This window comes from Phyllostomus hastatus, unplaced genomic scaffold (genome assembly GCF_019186645.2).
Source record: "Phyllostomus hastatus isolate PE091 unplaced genomic scaffold, TTU_PhHast_1.1 phas_contig_38, whole genome shotgun sequence".
Taxonomy (NCBI): Eukaryota; Metazoa; Chordata; class Mammalia; order Chiroptera; family Phyllostomidae; genus Phyllostomus; species Phyllostomus hastatus.
The window spans coordinates 10,827,740-10,842,082 of NW_025333869.1; the positions used below are offsets into that span (position 1 = coordinate 10,827,740).

At 35.9% G+C, this 14,343-nt stretch overlaps 1 protein-coding gene across 4 annotated transcripts in view; it reads right to left on the bottom strand.

Moving 5' to 3' along the window:
* BMPR1A (bone morphogenetic protein receptor type 1A) overlaps positions 1 to 14,343 on the bottom strand; it is a 173,194-nt gene that overhangs the window by 39,935 nt on the left and 118,916 nt on the right. For all 4 annotated transcript variants that reach the window (XM_045841809.1, XM_045841806.1, XM_045841807.1 and 1 more), the window contains 2 exons: positions 8,524 to 8,742; positions 67 to 229 (listed from right to left, as the gene is read on the bottom strand). In XM_045841809.1, the coding sequence (XP_045697765.1) occupies positions 67 to 229; positions 8,524 to 8,590 (230 nt within the window). In that variant the 5' untranslated portion in view covers positions 8,591 to 8,742. The remainder of the gene's footprint in view (positions 1 to 66; positions 230 to 8,523; positions 8,743 to 14,343) is intronic.

Genomic DNA, 14,343 nt, shown 5'->3' on the forward strand with positions numbered 1-14,343 from the left:
TCTTAAAATAGCATTAAATGCAACCCTATTTTTCTAACTTTAAGAAAGGCTGCATAAAATACTTACATGCACGTGTTATTAATAGCATCATCAGGGCAGTGTCCTGAGCAATAGCACTTTAAAAAGGGCAAGGTATCTTCTGGTGCTAAGGTTACTCCATTTTCTGACTTTTTCTGGTCGGAGTCTGATTTCATTCCAGTGCCATGGAGCATACTGTCCAGGTTCTGCCCTGTAATCATATGTGAAATTCAAACCATTTCTGAAAGGCTAATTCTTTGATTTTAGTTTTCAATGAGAAAAGTTTCTAAGCTTTCTTATCATAGTAACTACAGCTAATGTGTGTCTTTAATTAAAAGTATATTTCATATATACAAATAACAGACATTCATTAATAACCTATTATACACAGAATTACTATTCCAGGTATTATGGGATATATGGAGATGACTACATCATAATTTTTGCATTGGGGAAGACAAACAAGAATAGCACAAGGTAGAACATGGTCATAACTTCTAAGAAAGGTACATGGAAGCAATTTCAGGGAAGGCTGTGATAGCTTTAATGTTTCTTTTCTTAAATTCTTTGGTTTAATACCTGTGACTAGCTTAGAAAAATATGTCCTTTATTTGTGCCTTTATATAGAAGTGGAGTTACTAAGCATCTTGCTTTGGACTTTAATTGCTTAAGTAAGGAAATTGTGAGAGCATGGGGACTAATATTATCCAATGCCTTTTATCTCAAGGTCATTGGTTCAAATCCAGACTCTGCTGCCAGAAACCAAAGGTTATTATTCTCCCATTAGAGTCTAGTAGCTTCAAATGACAGCTACTGTCACATTTGGTATTGAATCTTTCAGGCTGAAGTAGAACAGAACTAAAACAATGTTTTAGTAATTCCTTCCTTCCTATGAATGGCTGAAATCTGCTAGAGTTGAATAAAATGTAGAGCCAAACAGGTATGAAACATTAAGAGAATTGGGTTTTTAATGATAAATGTTAAATAAATGGTTCAAGTTTTAATAGTTTAGACCGGACTTTAAATTTAACCAGACTGGTGAGATGAACTATTAAAAAGAGAAAAAAATAACACATATATTTGCACTGATAACAGGAAAAGAATGTGCTGCTAAGTTTTAGTGATTATATACCTTGAATTTTAATAATCTTCACTTAATCCTCTAAATTACTATAAAATTTAAAGACTTCATTATGTTAAGAACGTCAACTATAAAATTAAGCAGGGGAAGGTAGGGGAGGAAAGAAAGAAATCCACTGAGCTAGAAATGAGAAGAACCTGGATTCTGGTCTACTGTGGTTCTATCGCAATTTAGCTAGCTGGATGATTATGGATAAGCCATGTTATTCAGTAAGACCACAGGACTAGAGGGCATCTGAGATCTCATAACTAGCTTTAAAATCCTATTACAATGAAGAAAGCATCAATTTAACTCCAGAGAACAAATGGCAAATAATATATCACATGCTATTAATTTTTCAAAAATCTAATGACACAGAAAAAGTAGTATAGTGTGGTAGAAATAATGCTGAAAAAGCAAAGGTTCAAGTCCTGATTATGTGCAAAGATAAGTTAACTCTCTGAACCTCAGTTCTTTATCTATTAAAAAAAATGGTAATAATGCCTGCCCAATTCAAATCAGGTCACATACAGATTAAATGGATATATAATAAAAGACTTAATTAAATATAAAATAGCATTCAAGTAAAATATTACCAATAACAAAGACTATACTAAAAGATCACTAATACCTGAAAAATTCAAAGTTATATGATCATTAGCAAACATAATTTCCTAGAAAAGTATCTCAATTTAAGAGATGAAAACCAATTACAATAATTTACATCTGGGATTTATATGATCTCAAATATCTAACAGAGCACTAATTAGAGGCTTACTATATGCATGCAAGGTACTGAATTCTACAAAGCTGATCTGATCTTTGAGAAACTCTGAAGGCAACAAAAGGAAGAGGGAGTGATAAGCACCTAAATAAACAATGTGAAAAGTGATATAATACAAAGGTGTTACACAAACAAAGGAGGGAGCCAATTTACCTTAGGGTGTCAAAACCAATGGAATCTGAGCCATATCTTAAAATTGTAAGATTTCACGAAGGCATGGATGCAAAAAAATTTACCTAGCAAAAGTCTCTCTGTACTCTCTCCTTAGGTAACAGCATCCATTCCCATCGTTTAAACAAATCTTTTTTGATGGTTCCTTGATTTATCCCTCCAGCCTTGACTTGCTTAAGTATCTAAAAATTAACTTCTCCAAAATGGAGCTCGTGTCTTTTCTCCTCTAATATACATGGTCCTCCCAGTCTTTCAGCTCACCTTCCAAAATACAGGGTCCAGCACAAATAATGTCCCCTTTTTGCTTCATAAAAACCTTTTATTACAAAATCGTAAGCATGTAATTCTGTAACATAACAGTATCACGCTCAAGCACACCATGTGACATTTTAGGTGAAATGTTCAAATTTGTGTCAATCTCATGCGACACATTCATGTACCCTACCAATCACACTCAACAGCATTCCTTCTACCAGACCCTATATATCTCATTTTTCCCTCCAACTCCAGTGTTATTACCTGGGCCTGTTATATCATGCCACTTCCAAGATATTGATCTCCAATACTTCTTTTCTTGGCCCCTCCAATCCCTTTACCACATAGCAACCAATTATCTTATAAATATAAATCTGATCCTGTCACTCCCCTACTTAAAACCTATTAATATATACAGGACCCGTGGACATGGACAATAGTGTGGGGACTGCCTGAGGGAGTGAGTAGAAGCTGGGAGGAGGGGGAAAGGGGGGGGGGACTGCGACAATTGTAATCGCATAAATAATAAAATATTTTTTTAAAAATAATGCCTTCATATACACTCAGAATAAAATCCAACCTCCTTCACCATGCTTACTGAGGCCCAACAGGATTTGGATTCTGTGTATCTACTTCTTCAACATCAATTCTCAGCACCTCCCCTCTCATGTTCACTCACACTGGCCTCTCTCAATTCCTAACTACAAGTCCTGTGTTTACAAAGTATAAAATTAAGAGACATGGGGTGGCTGGTGCTATATATTTCAAGACAAACACACACAAAAAATATTTCATAGCTTATATGCTTAGAAACACACACACACACACGAATAGCTGAAAGATACAAGTGACTATATATATAGGTGCATTTATACCAGGCTCCTTTGTCCTTAATAGAAGCTTTTGGCATCACTGATTTTACTAAATTTTCATTCCTGTTTAATAATTTTTTCCTATCTTCCCAGCAATCTCTTAGATTCTTTTGTATAAAGAAGAGGAACTCCCTCTCCCCTATCTTTAAGATAAAATATCTACAAGAGGGATCAGAAGGCAAAAGACAGGAGACCAATGGGATATCGATATACTACATGTACAAAGTAACCAACAATGGTAGTTTTTCTTATTCTGTGTGCTATGGGACAGTGATTCCTGAAGGTTTTTTGCAAGTCTTCCTTCCTCTGATTGGGAGCTTATATAGTACTGACCCTATTTCTTCCTCATCATTGAATACTTGGGTATGTTGGGCATCGATAATTTCTCTCTTAGACACACACTGCTGGACCAAGAAGAGTCACATCTGAACCTGATGGAGAATGCTACATACAACCCAAAAGTTGTGGATTAGTAGCTGAGAACACTAGGTAGATGAAACTCTGCGTTATAAATTCCTGTGAGAAGGAACTGAATATATCACATCATTTCTAGTATATACATGTGAGAAATGGTATGCACGACGCAAGGTAGACAAACATAGACAACAGATACTGTTAATTGTTCTACTCCCCTTTACCTTGGTGGCTATGTGTACACACACATTTTTTTTAAGTGTTTGCTTCTCCTTCATATGACCCAGGGAAGCACAGCCCTACCCTCAGTAGAGATAACTGTCTAATCTAAATTTTAGTTCCATCCCCCTAGCCATTGTTTATACAAGAGCATAGACTAAATTCTGCCAGATAAAACTAGAAGTCTGTTGGGAGGAGGTACCTGGGGAAAGATTTCTTTACCAAGTAAAAGGAGACATCCAACCCTCTTCTTACACTGAATGTTGTCAGTTCAAAATTTCTACATCTGCACATTATACCTAGCCCCTCAGCAGCCACTGTGGTCATCAAGTGAGTTGACCTATGGCTAAGATTGCTGTATGGAGAAGAGCACAGTTTAAATAGAGAAAGAACAGGAAGAGCCAAGGAATTAACTAATTGGAGCACGCTTATGTTCAGACTTTTTGATGTGTGATATTACATTTTCCTAATTGTTTAAGCATCTTGATTTAAAAAAAAAGATAAAATCTGTTTCAGACTCTTTTAGTTGTCCAGTGGATTTTCTATTTCCCTATCCCTTTGGGTTTTCCTAGCTAACAGAATTCTGACTTAGTCTGGGGGTAACATGTCCAATCCTAGGCAATGGATTTAGCTAGTAACCTAAGCTGACTGTAGCAATTCTGTTTCCCAGTAATCCTATTAAGTGTCTATGTTTAACCAATAAAACAAGATAAAGTCAGCTGGTGGGAGGTTAATTTCTGGGGACACTTTTGCTTTCTTGATATAAAGTCCAGCTGAGGCCAGGGCTGACCCTTTCCCCATTTTTCCTTCCCCCAGTGCAAATAATAGCAGCCATTTTGTAACTCTGAGGGAAAAGTCAAAAAAATTACAGAGATGTCAACCTTAATACTACTCAACTATTGAATGAATACCAGAAAACACCTATCATCTATATAAAATAAATAAATAAATAAATAAATAAATAAATTTCTATTTGTTTACATCACTGTTAGGTAATTTTAACTTAAAACTAACTTATGTCAAAAACAAGGACTAACAATCAGATAACATTCTTCTGTTGCAACTTGAGTAACTTTATCTCAATGTAAAAACACTTTAATTTCTATCAAAACATTTGGTGCTCAAAATATTACTGTTTTTATTTAGGATATGTGTTACTATTTCCATTTTCTAACAAGGTACAGGGAAACTTACTTTCTCAAGACACAACTCAAGATAAAGATGGAACAAACGTCCAATTCACCTCCATTAACACTATTCTGCAATCCTACCTAGTAATCTCTAAAAATACCATTTTTCTCTCATTGGCTTTACCCCCCCTACACTGGTTTTAGTTCTTTTCTTTAAGAGCAAATGTTTTTTATCTTACCATTTAAAGCTACTACAAACTAATGTTTTTTGAAAGGAATATTATCATTAAAGAACAAAATAAGTTAATTCTGTTCTTTATCAGAGAAATATAATTCTAATTAAGATTTTCCACTTATGCCTGATAATTAGTTACCAAATTACTTCATCTAAAAAAGTTTATTATAGAACAACCTGAATCAGGATGGAGAATGGGAATCTTATAACCATATTGCCTCTGTGTGATCTACATAGATTAAATATTTTGTAAATACCAAACAGAGATCACCTACCTGGGGAGCAAGGTAGCAAATATGAATGTTATTTATTTAACTCATCTTCCAAACAAAAGCTGCTAAAAGGACAACAGATGCTAAAATAAAGGTGTTTTATTAAGTAACATATTTCATTTAAAATGTGGCTTTTTACAAGAGGGCTTTGTATTCTGAGCATAGTAATAAGAAGGGTATCATACCTAAGACAAAATACAAAGAAGCTACAGAATTCATTATTATGTTTACGGTTTAAAGTGAAAACATCAAAAATTTATGCTGTTGATCATCTTTTTTCTTGTTAGTAGATATTAATCCACATCACTACGAACAAAACATGAATGAATAATCTGTAAAGTCATAAATTTAACATAATAAAGATGTCCAGTAAGTTCTATCTGAACTCCTTTTGCAAAATAGTACTTTGTTTTTTCTCGTTTCTTTAATGTTTTATTGATTATGCTATTACAGTTGTCTCATTTCCCCCCCTTCATTCCCCTCCACCCTGCACACCCTCTCCTACCCACATTCCTCACCTTTAGTTCATGTCCCTGTGTCAGAAGTTCTTTAGCTTCTACATTTCCCATACTATTCTTGCCCTCCCCATGTCTATTTTCTATCTACCATCTATGCAACTTATTTGCTGTACCTTTTCCCCCCTCTCTCCTCCTCCTACTCCCCTGTTGCTAACCCTCCATGTGACCTCTATTTCTGTGGTTTTGTTCCTGTTCTAGTTGTGTGCTTAGTTTCTTTTGGTTTTTGTTTTAGGTGTGGTTGTTAATTATTGTGAGTTTGTTGTTATTTTACTATACATGTTTTTTTATCTTCTTTTTCTTAGATAAGTCCCTTTAACATTTCATATAATAAGGGCTTAGTGATGATGAACTCCTTTAGCTTGACGTTATCTGAGTAGTACTTTATCTGCCCTTCCATTCTCAATGAAACCTTTGCTGGATAGAGCAATCTTGGATGTAGGTCCTTGCCTTTCATGACTTGGAATACTTCTTTCCAGCCCCTTCTTGCCTGTAAGGTCTTTTTTGAGAAATCAGCTGGCAGTCTGATGGGCACTCCTTTGTAGGTAACTCTCTCATTTTGTCTTGCTGCTTTTAAGATTCTCTCCTTACCTTTAATCTTCAGTAATGTAATTATGATGTGCCTTGGTGTGTTCCTCCTTGGGTCCAACTTCTTTGGGACTCTCTGAGCTTCCTGGACTTCCTGGAGGTCTATTTCCTTTGCCAGATTGGGGAAGTTCTCCTTTACTTTTTGTTCAAATAAGTTTTCCATTTGTTTCTCTTCCTCTTCCCCTTCTGGTACTCCTATAATTTGGATGCTAGAACATTTAAAGATGTCCTGGATGTTCCTAAGCCTTTCCTCATTTTTTTGAAGTCTTATTTCTTCATTCTTTTCTGATTGGATGTTTCTTTCTTCCTTCTGGTCCACTCCACTGATGTGAGACCCAGCTTTCATTACATCACTCTTGGTTTCCTGTGCATTTTTCTTCATTTCGCTTATGGTAGCCTTCATTTGTTCATCTAATTTGTGACCAAAATCAACCAATTCTGTGAGCATCCTGATCACCAGTGCTTTGAACTGTTCATCTGATAGGTTGGCTATCTCTTGGTCGCTTAAAAAGCACTGACTGCGAGGCCTTTATTCTGTTTGAGACATCTTTTGTTTTCCCCCCTTTGGTCTGGTCAAGCCTGTTTTGTATAAGGGGCGGAGCCTTACGTGTTCACCAGGGCGGGGCACCCCAGTTGGTTGGTTGTGACCTTGTATGTGGGGGCGGGGTCCAGGAGGGAACAATGGTACTTGCTCTACTCTCTGATGGACCTGAGTCCCTTCAGCTGCTTCCCTCGAGCAAACTGGGCCCCTCTGGTGCCAATACTCGTGTGAGTGGGCTTGTGCACACCGTGGGACTTTCCAAGGACCTCTTCTGTGAGGCTGGGAGTCTCTCCCTGTGCCTCAACCCCCACAGGTGTTTTCAATCAGTGCCCCAGGGCTCTATTTCCCAGCGCTGGGTTCCTGGGTTGTGTGCAGTGTTTTGCTTCACAATTGCTGCCTCGCTGGGGCTGCTGGTTGCCACCCCTCAGCCGGCGTCTGCCAGCTGCGGTCTTGCGTGCCCCGGATGCCTTATGCATCCGGTCCCAACGTTTTCTGCTCTCTGTGCCCAGCTGCCCGACTCCGCCCTCCTACCACTCTGGATGAATGGGTCTATTTTAACTTCTTGGGTGTCCGACTTCCATTGGGATCAATTTTCTGTCAGTTCTGGTTGTTATTCTGTTTCTAAATTGTTGTTGGCTCTATCCTGGTTGTGCAAGGAGGCACAGTGTGTCTGCCTATGCCTCCATCTTGGCTGGAAGTCCGCAAAACAGTACTTGGTTTTTAGTTTAAAATATTGTCCTGATTAAATCATACAGGAAAAAAGTGCACATGCAAATATAGTCCATCTGATCCTAAGAGTTACTACAACTTCCTGTTTGAAAATTCCAAGCTATGAACACACCAGAGTAAAATTACAATATGGGTCATAAAAAAACCTGAGTACTTAATGAAGAAATTATACTATTCAGCACACGTAAGTGTCATTTATATTTCTGAAGTCTTTTAACAAATGATTTTAAAATTATTTACATTTATTCCTTATTGTACTTGAAAGGAGACATGAGTTTTAAACCACCATCAAGTCTTAAGTATCTAATTACCCTGTGCCTTAGGCAATAGGTCAGGTACTTTATTTTATACTTTATCTCATTTAATCCTCACAAGACCTACCACTACATATCATAACACCTATGTTATGAATAAGAGAGTAAGTTCAGAGAGGCTGAGATTTTACAAATACTTGAAAATATTTCTATTACAATCAAGTTCAAAATTTATTTGGGATATTTGTTCTTGCCTACTTAGTTAAAAATTATGCTGTGATACTGGGCCTAACTGATCAAAAAGGTACATGAGTTGAAAGAGCAGCTGTAAGAAAAAAAATGCTTTTTGACATACAGAAATGAATTATTTAAGAAGATTAGATTGCTTAAATGAACACTGGTTTACCTTGAACATGAGAAATGATGAACAGATAGGCTCCCAACAATCTGATGTAAATATATAGCTGAGTCATTGTTCGATTTTAATGTTTCCTGTACACTGTCACCTTTAATAACTGGACTTATTATACCACTAATTTAAATGACTTTTATTCAGTGAGATTTTCTTGTAAAAGGTCTTAATGACTTTAGAGTGACTCCAATTTCCACTGCTTTTCCCTGACTCCTGAAAGACAAAAATATGAAAAAGGTAATGAATGACTGAATTCTGAAGTTTTCAAAAACAAAAACAAATGCCCAAACATAACTTTTAATAATGAAATACATTTTTCAAGATTAAAGCTATCTTTGTTTTTTTTTTTCTGTTTTAAAAAGGCACTATAATACAAAAGTTTAAATAATATAGTAATGGGTAATCACCTCCCCTGACCTTAGATCAACCATATGTAAAACAAGATAAATACACTAACTAACCTCGATAGTCTTTTCTGGCTCCACTAAAATAGTTATTTTTTAACTGCCAAGAAAACTTCTAAATACATTAAAAACAAAACAGGAAAAGTTGAATTTAAAATATTACAACATTCATATTAATAATATTTCAAATCCTAGTAGATGTGATAAAAATGTTTTGAATCTTTCTAGTAATTTATAGATAGAAGAGAAAGCCTACCTAGAAAATCACACTTAAATATGCCATATGCATTATCATTAAAGCAAAACCAATAGAAATGTACCTTAAATAAAATTATTTTCTTAAAATACTGGAAATATGACTTTATTATAATAAAATCAAGCTTTTAATATGGATGAGGTGAAACATAACCTCTCCAATTAAGATTCAGCAATTATAAAATAATTAAACAGGTAACACACAAAAAAGGCTAATTTGTATAAAGGTGAATCTAATTGTTTTCTTTCCATCCTACTGGTTCAGGCAATTTGATTTTATTGACTTCAGCCTGAATTCTTCTTAAAAAAAAAAAAGATTTTATTTATTTATTTTCAAAGACAGGGAAAGGGAGAGAGAGAGGAAGAGAACCATCCATGTGCCATTGTTTCTTGCATGCCCCAAGCAGGGACCAAGGCACGTGCCCTGACAGGAATCCAACCAGCAACCTTTTGGTTTGCAGGAGGAACCCCAACCCACTGAACCACACCAGTTAGGGCCAGTCTGCATTATTCTTGAATGAAAAAAACTTTTGTTTATTTATGACACAATGCTGGCATAATTTCTATCATAAATAACCTTAGCTTTCTATTTCACCTACCTAAGAATTTTTCACTTTTACTAGTTTTCCAAAGGCACTTACAGTATTAAGGAAATAAGGTTTACAGTGAGATGTGATTTATATTGTACATTTTATATATGGCATAGTTCTAAAAATCTGCAATTTCTCACTTCTCTATTATAAAATTAATTTGCTTCCCATATACACTGTGCTGAGAGAGTAAAATGTAAAGTCCAAAATAATTACAAAATAACACCTATAATGTGACAATACCATTTCTTGGGAAAACTTGGCATTATAAAATTATGATTCTAGGGACACTTGTCCAGGTTCCAAATTCAAAAGTTTCCAGTATATATCCAACCCTGTTGTCTCTCTCCTTATTTCTATTTGCCTATTAAATATCTCTACTAGGATTATACCCCACCTGTCTAAATCAAACTCACTAACTTTCCTTCTGACTCCTTTAGACCTGCCTCCTCCTCCCCCCACTTGCTATCACAGTGAAGGGTGAAGCTCTCTGTGTAGTCACCCACACCAAAAACCCTGGCATTATTTCTGCTTCCCTTACCAGCTCTAGCTCTCACTCCCCCACAACACTTTTCCTTATTAATTCATTCACTCACTCACTCACCAGCAACATTTTTGAGTACATATTTACCCATAAGTGTAAGGTCCTGGAAAAACAAACATGAGCATGACTTCTGTTTCAAGGAGCTCACAGTCTTGGGCAGGAAACTGATGGCTATGATTGACTCCATCTTTCAGTGTCAGTTTCTTCATCAATTTATTTAAACCTAAAATGTGGTCTTATCTCATTAGAGGTACAACCAAGGCACCTTGTAGGGTGGTTGATGAGACTCTAAGCATCTGCCACACTCACAGTTCCTTTCAGAGCAAAAGTATTATGTGTGATTTCTTTCAGAGTAACATAAACATCTGTCACTCTGCTACTCTGGGTACAGTTCAAATCCTTGATCTGCCTTAAAGAAGTAACCTAACCTCTCTGGATGAGTTTCCTCATCTGTAAAACTGGAATTGTATTATTAACAATTATTTTGAAAACTGAATTAGATGACAGCTAACACATTCACAGCAACATTATAAATGCTTTGAATACATTTATCAACTCATTACAACTACCATATAAGATAGGTATAATTATTATTTAATTTTACAGATGAGGAAATTGAGATAAATGAAGTAAGAAATTTGTCAAAGATCAAACAGTTGCTAAGTGGCAGGACTGTAATTCTAATCGAGAAGATCTGATTCCAGAGTCCAAGTGTTAACTGCCTATACTGATTGCCTGCTGGATATTTTATGTACATAACATTATATAAACTATACATTATAAGTATTTTGGAGAGTAGTACAGAGTAGGTGCTCAATATAAATTTCCTCATTGCATACATGCTTGTAACACATTTACCAACTGAGCACAGGAAATAACAGATGCTATCTATGACAATCCAATCTACAAGAAATTTTTATAGACTGAAAAACCTGTAATAACTTGTGTGGAGAACAGCTATTGGTCAAGGACGGTCTAAAGGTAAAAATGATTTCAAATACCCCACTTGTAATTTAACAATGAAAATCCCTAGTCATTAAAAGAAAAATGTTATGATTATAAGCTCACTATGCATCAGCACTTATGACAATTGCTAATACATGAATCAATCTTATCAAGCATGGATTGATGCACACTGCTATAATCAAAGAGGGTAAGTAACCACCTTACTTTATGCCACCTAGTTGGGCCTAGTTGGGCCTCTTAAAAACTTTAGAGAAGAATGACAGGAATGAAAATGATAGAGAAATGACTATACTTGAGATACAACTGAAAGGACTGGAGGTCTTTGCTCTCAGAGTATCAAAGAAACAAAGTATGAATGCACTTTTGTCAATGATGTGACAGGCATGATGGAAATGAGACTAGACTAATTCAATGATTCATCAGACACCTTCCAACTCTGAAATCCTGTGTGAACAGTATTCTTGCCACTGAATGTTAATTTACTATTTATTAAAATGCTTATTATATGCATGATTCTCTGTTAGACAGTGAGAATAGAGTGATGAGAGCAAAACAAACCCAGCTTTCATGGAGTTCATAATCATCAAACAAGACAAGATATTCAGACATCAAACAGGACAATACAAACAACTACCTTGTGGCATCAAAGAAAGAAAAGTGCTAGGTCCTGGAGGGATGTGAGTGAGTGGGTGATCTAATCTAAACTGGATGGAGAGGTCAAGAGAATAATGAAAAGTGACATTTAAGTTGAGATCTAAAGAATAAGAGTTAGGTAAAAACAAAAGGGGGGCTAGCGTTTAGGCATAAGGAATAGCCTGTACAAAGATCTTGAGGCAGGAAAGAGGAAAGAACAATGTTCAGAATAAGGGGTAGTGTGGTGGGAGATGAGGTTGAAGAAACAAAATACAAAAACCAAGTCAGGCAAGATCATATGAAGGAGTCGGAATTTAAATCTAAGGGGGATGAGAAGGCAATTATCTGGTTTCTATGTCATGGGCTGGAAAGAAAAAAAACAGAAGCAAATAGACTAGTGAGAAGGGTATTGTAGGAGTTTAGGAGAGGTATGATGATGGTTAACATTAGGGCAGTGGCAGTGCTACAGTGGCTGAATTCAAGATATACCTCAAAAGAAAAATAGACTCAGTAGGATTTGGTAACAGATTAGATGTGGGGAAATGAGGGGTCAAAGAAGATCCTTACATATCTGGCATGAGCAAGTAAGCGTAGTGGGGACAAGTGGATTTTTAAGGGAATGAGGAGAAGAGATCAGGGGTTCAATTTTGGAACAAAGGGAATGTCTAAGGAGCATTTGATTCTGAACCTTAAAGGAAACATTCGGAACTGAAGATATAAATCTGTTATGTCAATTGTACAGAGAAAGATTTAAAGTGATAACTCGGTATGAGATGGCCTAAGAACAAAGAAGAGGGCCCAGAAACATCAGTGTTCATTTAAAAATCAGATTAATAAAAGCATTAACATCACATGTATTTATTTGGCATTCCTGATAAAATAAATTCATGGTCCAGGGTCCATCACGAACAGTATTAATACAGTTTATAGTACCACAGCTAGACCACAAACCACAGTTCATAAGTGATTATTTTCTTCACAGTTTAAAAAAAATCTACTGAAAGATCATAGCATGATCTAAAATGTCCACAAATGCTAATACTACCTTCAAAAGGAGGATCCTAATTCCCTCCCATGAATTCCCACTTCTAACAAATAAAATGGAAACAACAGAATGTAACTTCTGAGGCTAGACTCTAAAAGGCACTTCAGAGATTGCTCCTTGAAATATTCTTTCTGAGGGAAGCCAGCTTAAATGTCATAAGAACACTCAAGCAGCTTCACAGAGAGGCCTATGTGGCAAAAATCCCAGGCCTCATGCCAACAGCCAAGTGAGTTAGTCACCTTGGTTATGGATGGGATCCATCAGCACGAAAGAAGCTTTAGGTGACTGCAGCAGTTTCACAGATATCTAAACCACAATTCACTTTCATCATAAATTAGAACCATCCAGCTAAGCCCTGGTGGATTCCTGATCTTCAGGAAGTGTTGGTTGTTTTAAGATACTAAATTTTGGGGTAATGTTGGGCAGCAATAGGTAGTTGCTATAATACAGTCATTATGAGAAATTTGCTGAAATAATAAAAGCCTAATTACTGTAAGTTATTGCATAGTCAATCAAAGACAGACATCTAGAAACCATAGTTAAGTTAGAATATAACAATTAAAGTATAAGATAAATAGTCTAAAAGAACTGGATAATATACTAACATATTTCTTTCAAGGAAGTAACCAAAAGTATGCTCTTTGTTTTTAAAATTTATCAATAAAGCTCATTTAAAAATCTGAAACTTTTTATTGCTTTATTGTGATAATATTGGTTAATAAAATTATATGATTTCAGGGGTCCAATTCTACAATACATCACCTGTATAATGTATTGTGTTAACCACCCCAAGTCAAGTCTCCTCTCATTACCACTTATCACCTCCTTTTATCTTCTCCTACCTCTCCCTATCCCACTTTTTTGGGATCACCATACTGTTGTCTGTGTCTATGAGGTATTTTTTTAGGGGAGCACTGAATCCTTTCCCCCTTTTCACCCAGGCCCTGTTCCTGTTCCACTTGAACAGCTGCCAGTCTGTTCTCTGTATCTATGACTCCGTTTCTACTTTGTTAGTTTATTTTCTTCATTGGATTCCATATATATGAAATCATGTGGTATTTGTCTTTCTCTCATTTATTTCACTTAAAATAATACCTCTACAAGTATGTCCATGCTGTTGCAAAAGCTTAAATTTCCTTCTTTCTTTTTTTTTAACTGCTGAGAGTAGTATCCCACTGGATAAATGTATCCCAGCTTTTTTATCCACTTATTTACTGATGGTGACTTGGCTGCTTCCAAATCTTGGCTATTATAAATAATGCTGCAATGAACATAAGAGCACAGATATTCTTTCAAATTACTGTTTCTGGTTTCTTTGGATATATTCCCAGAAGTGGAATCACTGGGTCATAAGGCAGTTCTATTTTCAAGTTTTTG